Source organism: Perna viridis, chromosome 6, assembly GCF_037379345.1.
Source record: "Perna viridis isolate PV_CMFRI_1.1 ecotype Kerala chromosome 6, ASM3737934v1, whole genome shotgun sequence".
NCBI lineage: Eukaryota > Metazoa > Mollusca > Bivalvia > Mytilida > Mytilidae > Perna > Perna viridis.
This window is the reverse complement of record NC_142450.1, coordinates 42,914,206-42,934,097: the sequence shown is the minus strand read 5'-3', so window position 1 is coordinate 42,934,097 and position 19,892 is coordinate 42,914,206. Positions and strand designations below refer to the sequence as shown.

General features: G+C 32.5%; 2 protein-coding genes across 3 annotated transcripts; one reads left to right on the top strand and one right to left on the bottom strand.

The window, feature by feature from the left end:
* Positions 1-1,855: 1,855 nt before the first annotated feature.
* On the bottom strand, positions 1,856-5,363 carry LOC148615065 (mitochondrial transcription rescue factor 1-like). Of its 2 annotated transcripts, none has more exons than XM_088589724.1 (4): positions 5,235-5,363; positions 3,870-3,997; positions 3,415-3,487; positions 1,856-2,149 (listed from the first exon to the last, which is right to left on the bottom strand). In XM_088589724.1, exons 1-4 carry the CDS (start codon positions 5,334-5,336, stop codon positions 1,970-1,972), a joined length of 483 nt encoding a protein of 160 aa, XP_088445850.1. In that variant the 5' UTR covers positions 5,337-5,363; the 3' UTR covers positions 1,856-1,969. The 2 variants fall into 2 exon arrangements, with proteins under 2 accessions (XP_088445850.1, XP_088445848.1); XM_088589722.1 differs by having other exon boundaries at positions 5,052-5,336.
* LOC148615064 (uncharacterized) lies at positions 5,332-19,203 on the top strand. The gene is made up of 5 exons (XM_088589721.1): positions 5,332-5,612; positions 10,950-11,016; positions 12,770-12,892; positions 16,445-16,544; positions 18,531-19,203. Exons 1-5 carry the CDS (start codon positions 5,420-5,422, stop codon positions 18,996-18,998), a joined length of 951 nt encoding a protein of 316 aa, XP_088445847.1. The 5' UTR covers positions 5,332-5,419; the 3' UTR covers positions 18,999-19,203.
* Positions 19,204-19,892: the final 689 nt, after the last annotated feature.

Genomic DNA, 19,892 nt, shown 5'->3' with positions numbered 1-19,892 from the left:
AAAATGAAAGGTCAAGTTTATTGCAATGCAATATCTTGCAAGATGTCTACCTCATACCACTCACAAAGCAAAACTTCGTTGAAACTTAAAAATTTACCAATATTGAGAATGGGAGATGTAGCAAGTCAATATATTAGTCAAGAACATTTTTTAAGGACTTTCAAAATTTTGCTTTTATACATAGTATGATGAAGTTAATAAAAAGATACTTTCACTTTCAGCTTAAGAGATAAAACAAATGTCCAAGATTTAAAAAAAAACACCAATTGCATGTAATATAAAAATAAACTGCTTTCCAGGGGGCAGCTTGATACTTAACCCCTGAAAAGTTAGGGCAAGTATTGGCACACAATTCAAGCTTAATACAGATAATTAAATATTGATCAAAAGATGAGAATTTGACCTGAGTTGAAGTGGGCCTTTTTTTGGACCCTAACTCCTAAATGGTTCAAGTTGCAACGCAACTTGAAAAAATTGTGAGCACTCACGACGGTGTTACCCCCTTTCCCCCATTTGATAGCATGCATCTTGACCTTCAAATTGATTTGGATCAAAGTCTGAATAAGACTGTGGTAATATGTACTATAGATTCTTTGAAAGTTTTATTTAATTCCTTTCAGCAGTGAAGAATGATTTACTGATAAGTGATAGGAACCCTACGTCAGGCAATGAAAAAGTCTGTGTTTGCTGATGTGAGATCTAAACAAAACTTAAGATCAAAATCTAAAATCGAAGCTTCCTATATTCAATACTAAATACAAAATCTGTGAAATATTCTTCACATTCCATTAAGTGGTGTACATGACAAGAGATGGGTACCACAATGTCCCCATATTCATAAAGGACAAAGTCCATGTTTCGCTATGTGAAACCCCAAAATTGATTTGGAAGTGGAGGTATTGTAAAAATCAAAGTTTTCCTTTAATTGTATGGTCCCTTGTGGCACAAATTTTGTCAAGGCATCAGGAAAGTGCTTGTTTCTTGTCCCACATTCCTGCACAGATCAAGTCACCCAAATTGCAGTTATTGTGTGAATTCTAGAACAAGAGGCTCCCAGAAGCCTAAATCACTCACCTGCTTAAATTTTTGTCTTTCAAGGCCAATAAACCTAACAAGGACATGTCCAACAATTTTTACTCATGATGACTCTGGTAGGACTTATCAAAAGGATCATTTCATCAATGAAAGTTTCTTTCGATCTATCACAGTTTTCAAGATATTCCATGTCTACTATAAAAATCATTGGTTATTTCTTTCAATGATCTTCTCCTCTGACACTACCAGACCAATTAGAATTAAATTTTGTAAGAATGTTCTGATCTTTCAAAAAATATGGCTGCTGTTACTAAAAATAGAACATAAGGGTCCAATGACAGACACCAAGTGATGGCAAAAAAAAAATATATTTGATATTTAGTTGGATTCAATTTTTTTTTCTTGAATTCTTTATGAAATCCCTGCAAGTGATTTACAATCAGATTTCAGACCAAAATCAGACTAAAAATAAATGAGATGCTCTAAAAAGCCTGAAGATTTTTAAAGAAAATCAGAATTAAAATAGCAAAAAAAACATTGAAAAAGGTCAATAAGTCCAACATGGCTGAATAGATTTACACAAAAAATTTGACCACAGATAGATCTCATCATGCTAAGCACTATTACAGTGATCAGAACATGTCTAAACCTAAAGGTTACAAACCACAAATATACGGTTTTTTATACCAAGAATAAATAAGTGTTCAATTTGGTACAAATTTATACCAGTCAAAATAAAAGCATTAATAGTTATTTTATTTCTGCAAGATCTTGATATAATAAATTATTTTTTGAAACATAAAAAATTGATGCACTTGAATATATGAATACTTTTATTCATCTAATAGTATAAGAGTAAAAATATCAGTCTTTACTTCTACATATAAAAATGAATTTGCAAACAAAAATCAGTATAAATCTAGTATAAAAATTCTTATCTATCAACTGCATTTTTTTCCATCCAAAAAGGTTTTAACCAGTTTCTACATATAACCCTTAATTTATTCTTTTTAGCTGTTCGTTCAGATTTGATTTTTAGAACACGTACACGCTGGATCTTATACTGTTCACCATCTTCACTAATGATTCTGTCAATGTAATCACCTTCTGCCACCTAAAGCCAAAACACATCAGTTTAAATATACTAAAATGTGAATTCAGCAATTTCATTGGACTTTTAACTAAGCATTATTGCAATTGAGCTTTTTTAAGCTAAATGTGACTTTTAGGATAACAAATTGGAAAAAGTGAATAATGAATGGTATGGAACACCTTGATTTAACAAATCAGCAGGGGTTCAAATTAACTTTGAAGAGTAAAAGGTCCCTGATATGAGAAAAAAATAAATATGGTAGGTCCAGAGCCTAATTAAATAGAATTGCATTAGAAATTGAGAATCCTGGACCTCGAACAAGGGCAAATTTGAACCCATAATTGGCTCTGGTGTGCAGAACTTGTTCCTTGCACAAATTATATCTAAAATCATTCTCCCCCACATTATCATGTTTTGATTATTCACAAGAACTAATTTATTATCATTTTATCATACATATTGTCTTGATAAGTGACATCAAATTAACTTAACATTCCAAAAGAAAATATTAGGTGGGAAAACACATAAGATCAAAATATAGAACTTTCTCACAAATGAAATATCAAAATTTATTCAACAGAAACATTTGATATCCCACTGCTAACTACAAAGTAATTTAATTTATATATCAGCAGTGCAAAAGTACATAATTATCCAGCCACCTTCTGTCATTGTTAAAGTCCTATAACTCAGAAAAAAAAACAGTTATAATACACCAAAGAGGGCTTCCTTGAATGAGAAAAAAAATTGTTCAAAAGAATTAATTAAATTCATCTTCCATGGCTTCTTTGCATTATGGAATGATGTGTGGTCTTCCAAATTGAAAAATGCTAACTGATTTATCAATTTTATCCATGTCATACTTTTCAAAATTAAAAAAAAAACATCATATTTCTGATTTTACATTGAAATTCCTTGAATATCAAGAACAACTTTATTGATCAGTTTGATTTTAATATGGAACACTAGGTCCAGCGCCACTACACTTCAAATATTACCTAAGTAGGAGAAAATTCTCAACTGTTTGTGACATCATCAATTTCAAAGACTTTGACAGGAGTTACCGTGGAAGTTAAGAATATTCTCAGACTTCATTATTTTTAAAGTTTTGTGGTGTTGGACCTAGAATCAAATTGTTTCAGTCTTGATTTTTCACAATAAGCTGATTATAATTACATTGCACATGTACAATTTATTTACAGCATCAACTGCTTTTATGGCACATACTTTCTCCACATTTTCTCTTTTATGAATAACAAAAAATTAGTATTTTTCAAATAACAGACCTGTAAAGCCTTCTTTTTTGGTATCCGTCCATTAACTCTTATCTTGTTATCATAAAATTCTTCTTCTGTTGTTCTAGAAATAAACATTTTATTTTTAATCGTTATTATAATTTTTCTGCAATTAATTGACCTCTATTCTTTGGAATGCAAGTGTATTCTAAAGGAAAGTTTTACTGCACGAGGAAGAAAATTTAACATTTTAAAAATTTCAAGACCTTACAAAAATGTGTATATGGCAATACAATTTTTTTTTTTAAATTATCATCAAATTATATTGAACAGTGAGTGAGTACACCTTTTGAAGAATTTTGAATGCTTATAATTTTTTTTTTAAATTAATAATTAACTTATGCAAGTTTTTTTTTGTTTTTATTTTGACCAAATGGTGTCTTCAATTCATACTTGAGTGTCCGTGTTATAAACCAATATTTTTAAAACAGTCTTCTGTAACTTACGTTCTATTAGTTCCAACAGTGTTAGCAAGAATATTATCAACTCTCATAGATGTCACAATGAATTCTCTTTCTTTTGCCGTTGATGCAATGGCTTCATCCTCTTCAAAGGTTTCAAATTCCTCATCAGACTGAAAATTGAATTAAGAACTTTAAGAAAATTGTTCACGATTAAATCCACAACTCAACTATTTCATCATCTTGTTTGTGTGTTGCTGTGTCTGACCTTTCTGGGTCAACTTCAGGAAGCAAATTTTTGAGTTCAGTAGATATCCAGCTTTAGTTAAAGTGAGTGTCTTAATTTACCTGGCCTACATGGAAAATAGGTTAAGAAGTGAAAAAACCTCGAGAGCCTTTGATTCATAATCACAAAAATAACATTTGTCAAGGTATGGTCAACAATAGAAACGACAAAATTATAAACAGGTTTCATAATGAGTAAAAAGTGAATATAGCAAAATATAAACTTGTCACTCAATTTCAAAATTACAAGGATCGACACTAACAGTATAGTCCATTTTGCCTATCAAAATTGAAATTTTAACTGATAGTCCTTTGGGCTATCAATTTAGTTCTTAAAATTTGATTAGTCCTAAGGAAAGGACTGCAAAAAAATGTTAAGGTCTAATTAATATATCCATCCAAAAGTCCTCTGGGCTACCTAGTGAGAAAAGCTAGTGTCAAACCCTGAACATCATAACAATCAAGCCTCAGTGAGTTTGTTATGATGTTGAAAGTAAATAATGCAAGTTGATAATTTACAATATTCAAATTTCAATAGTTATAAAACCTTTTTCTCTCTGATTCCGCTCAAAAATTTATATACTTTAATTCAGCTCCTGCCTTGACAAAAATTTTTGTGACATCACCAGCTGTTATGGCAGAACATCATCCTTTTCAACAAATCAGGTTTTATTTACTATGCTTCACAATCACACAACAACCAATCACAACTGCCATTTTTTTAATATCAACAGTTAATTCACGTTACATCATCTCATGATATGATATCACAATTATCTAGCCATCCAAGATGCAGAAAAAATACAAAATCATAGAGAATATGCAATATCTGCAATCAGAACTACACTGACATTTCCAGTTAAACCATAACTGTTGTAAAGATAAATTATTTTAGGATGAGTATTTCTACTAATTATGAGGGAATATTTCAATAGTATGTACCCCATCACTGTCTGAATCTGAGTCAGAAGTTTCTCCATGAGAATGTTTCTTTCCCCTCTGCAAATGACCAGTAGTATGTATATTTTGCTCCATCTGTTGAAACACAATGTTCACCAAGTCAAATTTGTTAGCATAACTTGGATGGTAAGCTGACCCTGAACATATTTTACAAACAGAATTTACTTTTCTGTGATTTTTCCTTGTGTATGTACTATTTGAATTCGAGAAATTTCGGTGGATACTCTTAGAAAACCTGCAAATTCTACTGAAAGCACTTCTCAGCATCTCGAAGTCAAATTATCTCCCCTTACTGACGTGCTGAATACTGACCTGAGTGTATTTGGCGGGAAATTTTGTAAACATATGCAATGACTGATTCTATCTCCAAAAACTCTTCTGGACATTTGTTGTACACAGAACCGATAACCACCAATGACAACGCTCAGCATGAACATGCAGAGGAGACCATGATATTCCAGTGTGCAAACTGCAGTTCAGTTTTAGGGGACACAACTGGTTGGGCGTGTGCTGAAGATGTTCTTCGAACAATTAGCTTAAAAAGTAAGTGTTGAAGATAGTTTAACCTATAGGAGATTGTGTCGTCTGTAAGTTACAATTTTTTTTGCAAAATCGTGAATAAATGTTTCAGTAGCTATTTTTTTTTCTTTTTTTTTCTTGTTATTTATTTATTTTTTTTGTTTGTTGTTGTTGAAGCTGCATTAGCTGCCAACTTTGTTCAGTTTTGATTCTACTGAATTTTGCTGATTCAGTGAAATAAGTTTGTAATAATGCAATTGAAGTAATAAATGTCGATAATAGCTACAGAATATTGTGAAAACAATGTTTTTTAATCAGAGAAGGTTGATAGCTCTGATCTAATTATTTTTCGCTATTACTTCCGAAGATTGCCGACAGAACATTCACCTGGGTTAAAAATACTTTAACCTTGGTAAAAAAATAACAATAACAGACACACAGGTAAGTACGTTTCTTGTTTTCATTTCATTTCATTTATATCTTGATTAGTTTTCAAATAAATAATGACCATATTTAACCCACATTATATCACAATACGTAAATTTCAAAAGGATCCTTGCATTAAATTTGAACTTTTTTCTTTTAAGGCTCGAGTCTGTTGGTCTTCCTTGCCATTGAATAAACACTTTCGCTTTGCAATCAGATTTGTTATTCTAGGAGAGACCCTTACAGCACATGCATGGATTAAGGTCACCAGAAGTCATGTGCATACAAATTTATCTAGGTCGATTTTTTGTCTTGCAAGACATTGAATACATTTATATAGACATCTATTTCATGTATTTAATGCATTTTATTTGTGGATATCAAATGAAATTATACAGGAAAAGTACAACTTAATAGAAATAATTCAAAGTTAAGGTAAATTTCAACAAACGAAAATGACAGCTAATGCAGCTTTAAGTATTTAAAATTGGGGGAAATTTTAATCATAATTTTTGTCCAAGGCTTCATAAAAACAAGTGCTGTATTTAAAAAAGATAGCCAATGTTTTTTTTATTTATCAGTCTATTATTTAAATACCAAATACAATTCAGCTTTTATTTGAGGAACAGTGTGATCACTGTGTTTTGTATTTCAATTATTGACCAAATTCGTTCAAGTAAACTAATATACAAGTGTTAAAGACTGTTTTTGCTCGAAAATATTTCAGACCTAAAAACCCCCGATTGGGCGTTCAGTTTCATAGTTGTCATAACCTTTGTCCAGTGTAATGCAAGGTTGTAAGCTCCATCAGTTAGGTTGCCGTAGTTAAGCATCATTAGTGTCACATGATGTGAAAGTGAATTCAAAACCAATTGCATCAAAAAAATTACACAACAGCAACAATTGTTTATCTTAATCAGGTACTTTATATTACAGTGACTGATTACTTCAACTAAGTCTTATAATGAATAAAAATAACTGCACCTCCCCTGTCTTTCTATTGGTTAAACTTAAGGGTGCTCTATACAGTTACATTAAGGTGCACTGTTTCGCACACCAAGTTACCCCGGCCAAATTTTTTAAAACTTGAATTAAATGTTGAAATTTGGTGGATATATTGTTTAAATGTAGTTAAGCATTTATACATAGACAGATGTAATACATTGTATATGTAATGGTAAACAGGTGTAATTTAAAGGAAGAATGGTATCTGGGATGTTTCAGTCCCCTGCCATATTAGGTTCTCTCCTCAGCATTAGATTGCTGATTTTCAAAATACCTTATTTAGCACAAACTTTTGGAATTAAAATTGTGAGAGAATGAATTGAAAAGGTTCTTATTATTTTCACCCTTTTTCCACCTACTCCATGCATGCTTTCATCCTGTGATAGTGTCTAAGTGCCTGATATTTTATAAAACATGGTATTTGGCTGTTAGTTTTGGAAAGGCACCCCTGATTTGTACTAAAACTCAGTAATATTTTTTTCAGTATGTTACCATGGCTACTGGATTTTATAATTTTTATAAAAAGACCTATTTTAAACTTAAAAATATTTACATTCCTTTTATTTTAAATAAATACAAAATACATGTTGCCATCCTTTTATCTTTTATCTTTAATTTAGTACATTACTCATCAAAATTCATGTAGTGGTCTTTACAAACACCCTTAGTTAAGTTACCCTATATTCTACAGAGAAATTTGAGAAAATTGGCTAATAAACAGCCAAATAGCAATTGCAGTGTTCTATTTAAAGAATTACCACTGACTTCTCCCTCTAATATACACTCCCTGTCCTAATGGTATGGCACTGTCATTGTTGTCTGTAGACACTTGGTTTTATGCAGTATCTTTAATATTTGCAGTATGGGAAACCACCACTCGCCAGCTCGCCAAATACGAGTAGATGTGTAATTTAGCTGGCCCTCATTAGCTTACACTCATCAATTTGGCGACCGTCATTTGATTGGCAAGTTCCATGAAAAGTTAACCAGCCAGCAGGTTATAAAGTAATTCATCCCTTAACATCATACATTCAAAATATGTTCCCTACATTTTAAGAAGTTTAACTTGAATATGTACAATTTTTTTTACTTGTAAAGCATTGTTTACGATCTGCCATTTCAATTCCCAGTAAACGGGATGTGCCAAAACCTATGCTTGTATTAGTGTTCAAATGAAAATATCTGTGTAATTTATGATATGTTACCTTGCAAATTAGTTGTTTATTGTCAAAATAAAAATGAACAAGAAGCAAATGATAAACATTTTCTTGTTTCATGATGAATATGTTGTAATATTATTTTATTTTAAAAAAAATATGAGTTAAAAAATGGAGTCTTATTTTGTTACTGTAAAATACATGAAAATCTTCAATGGGAAGGAATATTTGAAAATGGAAAAGTTTTTGATAAATTTAAAAACAAATGAAAAGATAGTTGAAGAAATAAAAAGGAAGGCAGAAGATAGTCAAATCCAAGAGAAAACAGATGGTAATACGAAAAAAAAAACCCAAAGAAATTTGGCTAGTTGAATTTCTATTTTGCTAGCAAGATCAATATTCCATTAGCGAGAATGGCAAGTTGGGAAAAAAAGTGGTTTCCCACACTGTATAATTTGTTGATTTTTATAAAATTTTATAACAAGGTTCCAAACAACAAAAGACTGGTTGGTGATTTTGAGGGTTTGGCCCCAACCACCTTGGAATTAGAGGAGTAAAAGGGTTCAAAAACAAGAATTTTATAGAATTTGACTATATACATGTAACTCAAGTACGGTAAAAGTTGATGGATGTTTATGATATTGTTCCACAGAGGTCAGGCTGGAATCAACTTTGGGGAAGGCTTGAGACTTAAAGGAACAAGAGGGCAAAAAGGGTTAGAAAAAATAAGGAACTCAATAGTCAGGATTCAGAAGTGTCATTAATAAAGGGTTTTCCTTAGACCATTTTAGAAGGGTGGGTTGCCCAGTGTGTCCTTTCCCTCCCACCCGTATGCCTTTTATATAGACACACCCATTCCAATGCCTGGAAGGAGTTATATAAGTGGAATATTCAAGAAATGAATACTTGCAAACAAAAATGCCCCCTTCTGCTTTAGTTCAACTTACCCTTGCCCCTTTGGAGCTGCTGTTGGAAACCTTAAGATACTGTTCATGGAAAGGTTGACTACAAATCTATAATAGAACCACTGTTTGAATTCCTGGCTACAGACCAATACCTTGGTCTTGTACACAGGTACATTGTGCAAACATTTAACTAACATTATTCACACTGACTGCACTATTGTGTCAATAATAATGGCTTACTTTTCAAAGATCCTGGTTTAGCAAGGACATTGTCTTCCATACATGACAAATCTGTTGTCATACCAGCAGACAAAGTCCAAAACAACTTCATTTTTGTATGCCAAACCATTACATCCAATGTTTATTTTCAGAGGTAGACGTAGAACAATAGTAGTAATAAAACCTATATTGCTACCACACTCTCCAAAGAAAAGATAGTAGAAAAAAATTAATCTGTGCTATCCTCTTTTGGTCTCTCTACTACAGACAATGATTGAGATCTACCGTCAATGTACCGGATTCCTAAACTCCATAAGAATCCATAAAAACAATGCTACATAGCTGGATCTGCAAAGTGTACTACCAAACCTCTTTCAAAACTTTTAACTTCTAGACTCACAGCTGTCAAAGAGGGTCACCAGTCCTATCATGACACTTGTACTCCCGTAGTGGTATTAATTCAATGTGGATCCTTAAAAATTTCCAAGATCTTCTGGAAACCCTCAATTCAAGATTATTATCAGAATGCAATAGCATTAAAACCTATTATTTTTCAACTCTTTATACTTCTGTTACTCATACTCAGTTAAAATCCCAACTCGAAAACATTGTACATTGTTATTACTCCAAAAAAGACGGTACACCCTGATATAAATATGTAGTTCTTGGTAGAGATACCTCATACTTTGTATAAGATAATTCAAAATGATCTACCAAATACATTGTATACTGAAGAAAATGTTTTCATAATGCTGGAATTTTTTATTGACAACATATTTGTCCAGTCTGGTGGACACGTTTTTCAACAAACAGTCGGCATTTCCAATGGGAACAAATTGTGCTCCTCTGCTTGCTGACCTTTTCCTTCAGTCTTATTAGTTGACTTTAAAGCTGATCTGATCCAGAAGAAGGAACATCATTTAGCTAGATTCTTTAATCTTGGTTTCCGCTGCATAAATGACGTATTATCATTAAAAAATCCTGGTTTCGGGGATATGACGCATTGCATCCACCCAAAAGAACATGAGATAAAGGATACTACATTCACTGTGAAGTCAGCCTCATATCTTGACCTATACTTAGAGATCATTGGTAAAGAAAAATGTTTAAATGTGATGACTTTTAATACCATATTGCCAACTTCCCTTTCATCTGTGGCAACATCCCTTCAGTACCTACATATGGAGTTTTCAGACCTTGCCGTAACAGACTTTTTGTACTGCGCTAGACTTCTTAGACTTATTAAAATTTGGCTTATAGAACAGTTAGGTTGCTACAAGATTGAAGTTATCAGCAGTTTTATGTTTGTCATCATGAACTTGTGGATAGTTACGGTGTATCCATTTGCACCATGAAAACTGATTTGTTGAATGTGTCATAGTTTTCCTTTCCTCTTTCATCTACACTGGATTTGACTTCTTATGAGCTACTCAGCGAGTGTTTGTAGAAAAGCAGAGGACGCTTACCATACTGTTGCACCTGGTCCATGCTCTCAGTTTTTAGTAGAGTCTTAGTTGCTTATTTAATTTTGTTACTTTGTATGTATTATTGTATGTGTCTGTTTTCCGCGGCTGGTCTTTGTCCCTGGATTACAATCTTTTGATTTCTGCTAGAATCTCGGTTCCCTTGAGTACTTTTTCTACTAACAGGAGTTTCAGACAAAGTACAGATAACAGATGAGTTGGATACTTCAAAGAATGGAACAGATATGGGCAGGTAAAACTATAAGTATAGAAGAAGAAGGTGATGTTGATTTTATTTCCAAATTAAAATAATTAAATAGGAATGGTTTATGACTTATACAAAATACATACATATATAACTTTATGCAAAACCTAAGTATAAAACATAAACAAAATTCTAACACTGCAATCCTTTGCTTAAAAGGTCATCTGGCTAAAAAGTATTGTGCACAAAACTATTGTGCATACTTGTTAACAATCTTTTATCTCCAACAAAATCCCACATAAAAATGTATAGTTTGTGGGAGGTTTTGATTAAAATGACTATTTTCTGTGCAATACGGTACTTGTATACTAAATTTAATTTTTACACCAAAATTTGTTTATGTGTATAAGTCTCCCAGGTCATGAGAGTTACAGAATCTCCCACATGAGCTATTCCAAAGCTGAAGTATGGATGTGGGAATTTTTTAACCTTTGACAAACATTGCTGCAGGTTACAATTTTTTTTTTTTAATTCCTGAAATATCATTGTCCAATTGAAAAAATTGAGGTGAAAGACAGAAGCGTAAAATAATAATGTTAATGATTTATCTCATTACATTTCCCTATAATTAGAGCACTTGTTAATTGAGCGCACTTATCCAAGTTTATTTCAGATAGTGCTGTACTTAAAAATTGTACTTCTGCAAAGCACAACTTTATGTTGGCCTGGAGTGAACACTGAATAGTTCTTGACTCTCCTGACCAGTGCTCAATAATTTTTCATAATGTTTTTGCAACTATATAATTGTTAAAGTAGTTCCATCAGTCTTAATAAGAATAAAGATTCTTGAAGGGTGTTATGTCATCAGCAGGCAAACTGGTTGATAACCACTGAAATTTCTAAAATTCGGAGCATCACTTAACCATTAATCAATAATAAAAATAAACCTTGAAGATGTTAATGTAAGAAAATTTTACATAGTTCATCATCTACAATATTCTATTCATTTTGCTGATAAATAATTAATGTAATATAGAGATGGATTATTACCATTTTAAGTAATTGAAATTTTTGGACAACTGAATCGAATTAATTTTTTGTTTACATAGCAATAGCATCTTCCTGGGTCTAACTTCTTTTACTGTATAAATTTGACTTGCATTTGTGGAAGAGGGAATACAGGATGGCCAAGTACTTGTGGTTGAGTACTTTCTCCATCAAAAGAACTACTTTGCAGTTACTAGCTGTTATTTATCTTTTGTTCAAAGAGTGACCTTTTCCAGATCCTATGTGAAAATATCAATATTTATTGTCGAAATTATCTGCCAGAGAGCCCCACTGCACAATCTCAATCATTTTCCTTATTGAACTTTTACACTGGAACATGAGAAAAAAAGAAACATGTAAAGACAATTACCCTTTTGTTTGGGAACATACAATACAATGTATTTATTATCCAGCACTGGTCTTCACTGGTCAGGAAATTATACTGAATTAAAATTTTGTTGATTTCTCACATTTCAGAATGTAAAATCCTATGATGCTACCTCTTTTCTTTCATACACACTGTCATAAAAATAGAATGCCCTTGGATATAAGGGAGATCATTCCGGCCTGGCAGGATTTCTAACAGTTTCTGGTGAAATGCCTCCCACTACAGAAATAACTTGACAAACATTGGTTAAACCCAGACTCTGTATACAATGAGTATATGGTCTTCGGTAAGACTTGTCTTGGGACTACAATATTAATTTCAAAATCTTATGCTTGTTGTGAACATGTCATTATTTATTCTTTTCAGTACTTACAATTTGTTAAAATGTGAGATTTGCAAAGAGAAGATAGGTAAAATGTACAGAACTACACCAAGTCATCTGGATAAGTTACGAGGTCTCTTCACTATGTTTGTTGACAAACTTTCCAGGTAATTACGAGGTGTTTTCACTAGGTTTGTCGACAAACTTTCCAGGTAATTACGTGGTTTCTTCACTATATTTGTCGACAAACTTTCCAGGTATTTACGAGGTCTCTTTACTTATGTTTGTTGACAGACTTTCCATGTATTTACGAGGTCTCTTCACTATGTTTGTTGACAAACTTTCCAGGTATTTATGAGGTCTTTTGACTATGTTTGTTGACAAACTTTCCTGGTATTCTATTTGTTATAATATCCAGCATGAACAATGTTGTTTTTGAATATAGATTTTTAACCAAAGTTCAATCCAATATCTTTGATAGTTTTGGTCTCTTAAAATATTGAAGCAACTCTTACACAGAATTGATGAAAAAAAAAAGATTACTCATGGTATTTCTATAACTTCTAACACCCGCACCTATATGTTGTATAGGTATAAAGTTTTACTGTCCATATAAAGGTACATATATACATATGTCAAATCAATGTCCTCAGTGTAAACTTCAGAATCTGATAGTAAATGAGTAACCACTTGCTATGTAGCTTTAAGTATGATGAATTGTACCAGTACTCTTTGATTGTATGTTCAAGTTTTTTTGTTTTTGTTTTTTTGTTTTTTTGTCTCATTGCACCTTTCTTAGTCTTATGTTTTATCGGTAGTTCTACCAGTCTTGGTTAACAAATACAATGTGTCTACCTGATTAATAAAGTGTCTATGTTAAGTTTTTGTCGGAGAAACTGAAAAAAAAACCTAAATTTGAATGATCTAAAATTAATAACAGAACTTTGATCATATGATAATGGATTGTACCGTGTCTGACAACTGGTTGGCTTGGAGAAAGAATAATGTTTTCAAGTGGGGTGGCATATCTACCTGTGGGTTGTTGTTTCTGTGAGCTAGCACAATAAAAATCTGGCTCAGCCTTTTGGGATAATACAAAGCAGGGTATGTTCGATTGGTCAATTGTTCTCATCCTGAAATGCTTGAAATATCTGCCATAGGGCGTTTACCCATGATCAATAAATTAAAAAAAAAAACTGTGACTTTTATCATGGAATACCTATTTTATGTTTTTGTACTATATTCTTTACATGAATATGTACTAAATACATTTACATGAAATGAAAGACTTTCATGATTATGTTGAAATGATTGGCTTATTAAATGTCGGTATAATTTTTTCTCCAATAATCGTCAAATATTACCAGAACAATCAATATTATACCTTATTTCAAATCTGTGATTCCTGTTGGACTAATGGGTTGGTTTTTTTTGTTTGTTACACTTCTCATCACAAATATTGACTTTGGAAAGCCAAAAATGGAGATTTCTTTTCAGTTTTTAGATGACCTCAAAAAATTTACTTATTGTATTATGTTAGGGGCTGTCATTTGGGGACACTTCATTTCTATTAGATAACTTTAGTTGTGGTTGACCAATTGTTCTGAAATTTTGATGTGATTTTACTTACTACTAAAGGAAGTTCCTATATGTGGACTTAGTGGCCCCTACCATTTTAGAAAAAGGGACCAAAAAGGGTAAAAATGGGTGTTTTATTAGAACCCATGTAGAATGTTTCTTTTTTATGTCTCCCCCACTTAGTGGGGAGGCCAATTGTTTTTGGCCTGTCCGTCTGTCTGTCACAAAGTTTGTCAGTGCAACTCCTCTGAAACTACTGAACCAAATTTTGTGGAACTTTGTATGTAGCAATAACATTATATATAGGTCACCTAATTTTTGTAGGAGTTGTGCTCCTATGGGGGGGGAACATACATTTGAATGTTTTTGCAGACAAAAACAAGCAACAAGCTTTAATTTTTTCCCAATTTTAATTATTCTTTTTTTATTGTGTTCCTTATTCAATGGTAAACTAGTGTATCAGCAGTTTTTCTGTGTTATGGACTGTTTTCAAGTTATAGGGGTCAATGTTGGGTAACACCCACAAAATTCAACTTTTTTCTTTTGGTCAGATTTTGAAAATTTATTTTTTAACTCACCTGGCATCCGTCGTTAACAATTTTCAAAACTCTTCTCTGAAACTACTTGATAAATTGGAACCAAACTTGTTATGAATGTTTCTTGGGATATCCTGCATAGAACTGTCATGGGGATATTTGATCCATCGAAAAAGATGTCCGTTGTTACTAAAAATAGAAGATAGGGGACAGACAGTAGTTTTTCGCATATATATCTCCAAAACCGTTAGGTTTAGCCAATTCTTTCGATAGCTGAAATGATCCTTATTTATTAGGACTACAAAAGTCTTCAGGCATAAAAGTTATTGGACGACTCCTGATAAGAGTTATTGGAAAAAAATGATGTTTTTTTTTTTTTTTTTTTTTCTTTTTGACAGTCTTGAAAACCATGATAGATAGAAATTGCTGAAATGATCCTTATGATAGTTCCTAACAAAGTCTTCTGCTTTTTTTTTTTTTTAATCAGATTTCAGATGTCTTTTGTGGTTTTCGAATTATGAGGGGTCAAAAGGGGCTTTTTTGGTACGATTTAGAAATTTATTTTTAATTGGGATTCCTCATAAAATCCCTGTCTGCATATTTCATCAGATTTCAGATAACTCTTATGGTTTTCTAGTTATAAGGGGTCTGAGGGGCCACACTTGAAAATACTGACTTTTCATTTTAGTGTGATTTTACATTTTTAATTTAAATTTAAAATTTCGTGCAATATAGTGTTCAAATCATTTGATGTGTCTGTGATAGATCGTAAGTCTTAATGCTTAAGTGTGTCAAAAACTAATAGTGTCCATACTTGCCCAACTTTTTTGACCACCACAGTTATATCATGCTGCACCCTGTGAAGCTTTTTGTTGTCATATATTTTGAGAATAATTCTATCTAGCAATCAACTTTTAATTGATGAAATACACCTTATGACTAGATCAACTTCTTACAAGACTTAAGGTAATAAATTCAGTTTTGTCTTTTATCTTCTTATAGACAGAATGACTTTCAATAGAGGAAACAAATAAGACTTTAAATTTTATTCACAGTTATACAACAACTTCTTACAGGATTTATTTCCCTTATGAAAACAAAACTTCAAGCTAACATAAGAGCAAATCAGCCTATTAAGGGTCTCTTGTTTTAATGTAACAAGTTATATACAGGTTGTGATTATTTGTCTTTGGAGATAGATGTGATATATGAATGGGTGCTTAAGAAGATTATGTTTCAAACCAATGTTCGGTGACCTTTGACCATGTATTATGGGTTTTTTGTTTTACTTTTGATGGGGTGTCCCTCCTTCCTTCCTTCCATTACGGAGGACTACCCTAATCTTATTCATTAAACCTCCTACACCACTGAATGGAAATTAATGACTTATATTCCCATTCTCTAATTTTACATTTTGATCCAAATCAAATTTTAATGCATTTTATCAAATGGAGGAGCTTGGGTATCTATTAAATCAGCATTGCTTAGTTTTTCTAGTCTTCCTCAGGTTTTGCATTTACAGCTCCAAAGTAGGGTCTAGCTATCATACAAACTCAACTATAATATTAGAGGATACCTTATTCTTCTGTTGTTTTCTTTTTACAGCTACCAAGTAGGGTCCAGTTCCCAGACCAACTCAACTGTAAAATTAGAGGATACCTTATCTTTCTCTGAGTGTAAAGAGATGTACACACAGGTCAACAAGGTATGTTGACACTTGAAATTAGATAGTAAATCAGAGTCATTATAAGATCTGGTTCAAAGTTATAGCATACAAATTCAGAAATAATCCAAAATTTTAATGCTGATGTATTATGCAAAAAACTAGTTATTTGATAAAAGTAAGTATATTTTTTGTGCAGCCTGGTAAGGCACATTGAAAATGCTGAAAAGTAGTTAATTTGGTAAATTTCTCCTAGTATGCTATAATTAAGTCAAAATGTTGATAATTTCAATGGTGTCCTTTATTTGTACTACATATACTACTCATCAGAAGACATTGTATTAAGCAATATATGGATAAAATGTTGTAAACAGCCTGCTGTCACATTCAATACAACACCATTTGGGGAATATTAAAATACAAGCATTTTTGTCGTTTCTCAGAAATAGGTCATTTTGAATTCCCTAGATTGACCATCCAATGCAACCATACTTAATAAGTCCAAAATCTGTAAGGAATTTTGAATATTATATGTTTTAAGATGCAAATTGATTATGGGGGTTGTTTCTGGAACCATTTAGGAAAAATGGGCCACTTTAATTCTGGTCTAATTCTCATCCTTTGTCAAATGTCTAATGGCAATGAAATTTCAACACTCATTCAAGTTTGAATGATTTGTCCATACTTGCCCCATCTGCTTAGGTTTCAACCCTGGCTGTGGTATCAAGCTGTGCCTGTCAAAACATTTTTTTTACTAATGACTGAAGTTTTGAACCACCTCTTGACCTTTTATGGTAATTTTTCTGTCTGATATTTTTTCAGCTGATGCTCTTGATAATTAAAAACAGATAGGGAAAGGTGATAGCTCAAATTGAGATAATTCAATAGAATTGGTTATGTGTTCACTTTTTATCCATCATCTAATACTGCTGTAAACATTAGAGTCAGTCACTACATTCCTTACACCCGTTGTTAGAAGTGACGTCAGCTAGACCAGGTGATTGCTTCATCATATCTGTAAAGAAGCTTGATAACTGAAGTCTCAAATGAACTTTTGGAAGTCTATGTTCAGCCAATAGTTGATGGTCAATTAAAATTATGATCTTGTAACACCTATAAATGTGCTATGTAATTGTTTGTCTGAATCAGTTGTGACAGTTTAGGACTATATAACTGTTTTACAGATATTGTTGCTACCTCTAAACATAGGAGTAAACCCACTGTCAGTAATACATTTCACTCAGAGTATATATTTCTCACTGTGTTAAATGACAGAGTTGTCTGCCTGAGAGTTGATGTTTACATAGTGCATCATCTGGACAGAGTTGTCTGTCCAAGAATTGTTAGTTAGCAGGACTTTTAGGGAAATTTATTTCTCATTTTACCATTAGATATCACTTCTTTAATTTCACCTTGTAGTCTCAGTGTTGTTCTCCATGCATTCATCCAGCCTTTGTATCATTTCAAACTTTAAAAAAAATCTTATCTGTACCAATTTGATGAATTGTAGTTAATATACAGACTCCATAAGTACTTTCTATAATCTTTACAGTGAGTTGACCCTTGACCTCTGACCTTGTTGAACTAGATATGAATCTATTCTATTGAATTAGTAACAATGGAGTTTAAACTCTGTGGTAATTTAAATAGACACCTTCACATGTGTACAAGTGTACAACTTGGCTATCATTTCTAATTTGGTTAAAAGAACTTAAATCTCATGTCTTTTGATGGATGTTTGTACTTTTGTTTACCATTTGATTTACAGCCAGTTGAAAAGAACCAGTTCCAATTTCAATACAAATTTTGGTAGGCTACTAAGTAGTTTAAATAGCTCTCTAGGTAGAAATCTGCCCTACATTATACCAATATGTCCTACTTAACTACTTCAGAACACCTGTGTGACCTTTTGGACACTGCCTTTTAAGTTTATAATAAGTAAAATATATTGGGCATTTGCTCTTGCTATCCATTTTTGTCTGTTCTGTGGATATATAAATTTTAGTGTTTAAATTCTGGTAATTTCAGATTAAGCAAGTGTTAGTGTCTTTGGATTCCAGAATTAAGAACATTGAAACATTTCTTTGTGAGGAGTATGATGACCAATCAGAAACAACAGTAAATGAGAATATGAACAATCCAGTGCAAACACCATTGACTGATGATGAACACCCTTTACCTACTAATTCAAACTATCCAGTTAGAGATCAGTACAGCAGACGTGACTCAATGCCATGTGATGGCATTTACGAGTCAAAAAATACTTCTCCACAGCAACCTAGCAGTAGGTTTTCTTCTGTGCCTCATGTGTTCCATAGGAAGGATGAAGAAAACATAAGAAATATCAGAACAGATGATCCTAGACAAACTGGAGGGGATGGGTTATCTAGCCGACCAGGTTCATCAAGGTCATACATTGAAAACTTGAAAAGGAAAATGGGAGGTAACTCTAGATCTGAAAGCTCAATGCAACTGTCCAAGAGGAGTAAATATTAAAGAGATATTTTATGCCAGAGAAATTATATTTTTTGTCAAAGGGTACATTGGTCAAACAGAAAATTCAGACGGATGGAAGTTTGATAAAGAACCTATGTTAAGATCATTTTAACACTATTGTTAATATTTTCATTTTTGTTATTAATAATTAATTAACTATGAGTGAAATCTCTGATTTTGGTTGATTAAACATATTCAAGAAAAATACTGTCTTTGCAGTCTCCTAGCTATATATTGGGAAAGGTACTATGCTGTCAGCCCTTCAGAAATACTGTCTATACTCCCAGTTATTTGTGAGTCTGGGTTATTTACGTTTGTTTCTATATGCATGCTGTTTTGGTTATTTCATGTACTTTATTGTGTGTGCCTTTTTTGTCTTGTCACAGACATTTTTGGCACAATGGTTCTGACCAGTACCCCTCTATTCTCCAGAACCGTTATTACCCCCCCCTCCCCTTTTCCCCCAATGCAAACAAAAATTGGGGGAAGTATACAGGAATCTTGCCATCCTTCTGTCTGTCCATCTGTCCACATTTTTTTTTTAAATGCAACTCCTTCTGAACTTAATTGAAAGGTTTAGCATCATGTGTATATATACTTACTAATGGGGACTCCAAAGGGAGATAATCCAACTTACGGGTTTAACATGTTAAAACCTTGTGGGCTCAACTCTTCAACTGTTCAAGGGACTTTGATGAAACTATTGGAAGAATGGGCATCATATTTATGCGTGAATGAAGGAATATAGTTACTGTCAAGGGACTACAAAGAGAGAATGCTAAACTTTCCTAGTTATACATTTATAAGATGGGGAGGGGTATTCTTATTGTGAGGTTGCTCGAAGTATTTCTAGTTTCTGTCTGCTTCAAGAAAAGAAAAACATTAAAAATTCTT

Coding starts and splice junctions, on each gene's coding strand:
- LOC148615065 (XM_088589722.1), bottom strand. CDS start 5,336: ATGCTGAGAAGTGCTTTCAGTAGAATTTGCAGGTTTTCTAAGAGTATC. Junction 3,998..5,051: donor CAGATTCAGACAGTGATGGG/GTACATACTATT, acceptor TTCAATTTTCAG/TCTGATGAGGAATTTGAAAC. Junction 3,488..3,869: donor ACTGTTGGAACTAATAGAAC/GTAAGTTACAGA, acceptor GTTTATTTCTAG/AACAACAGAAGAAGAATTTT.
- LOC148615064 (XM_088589721.1), top strand. CDS start 5,420: ATGACTGATTCTATCTCCAAAAACTCTTCTGGACATTTGTTGTACACA. Junction 5,613..10,949: donor TCGAACAATTAGCTTAAAAA/GTAAGTGTTGAA, acceptor TTCTACTAACAG/GAGTTTCAGACAAAGTACAG. Junction 12,893..16,444: donor TTTGTTGACAAACTTTCCAG/GTAATTACGAGG, acceptor TTCTTTTTACAG/CTACCAAGTAGGGTCCAGTT.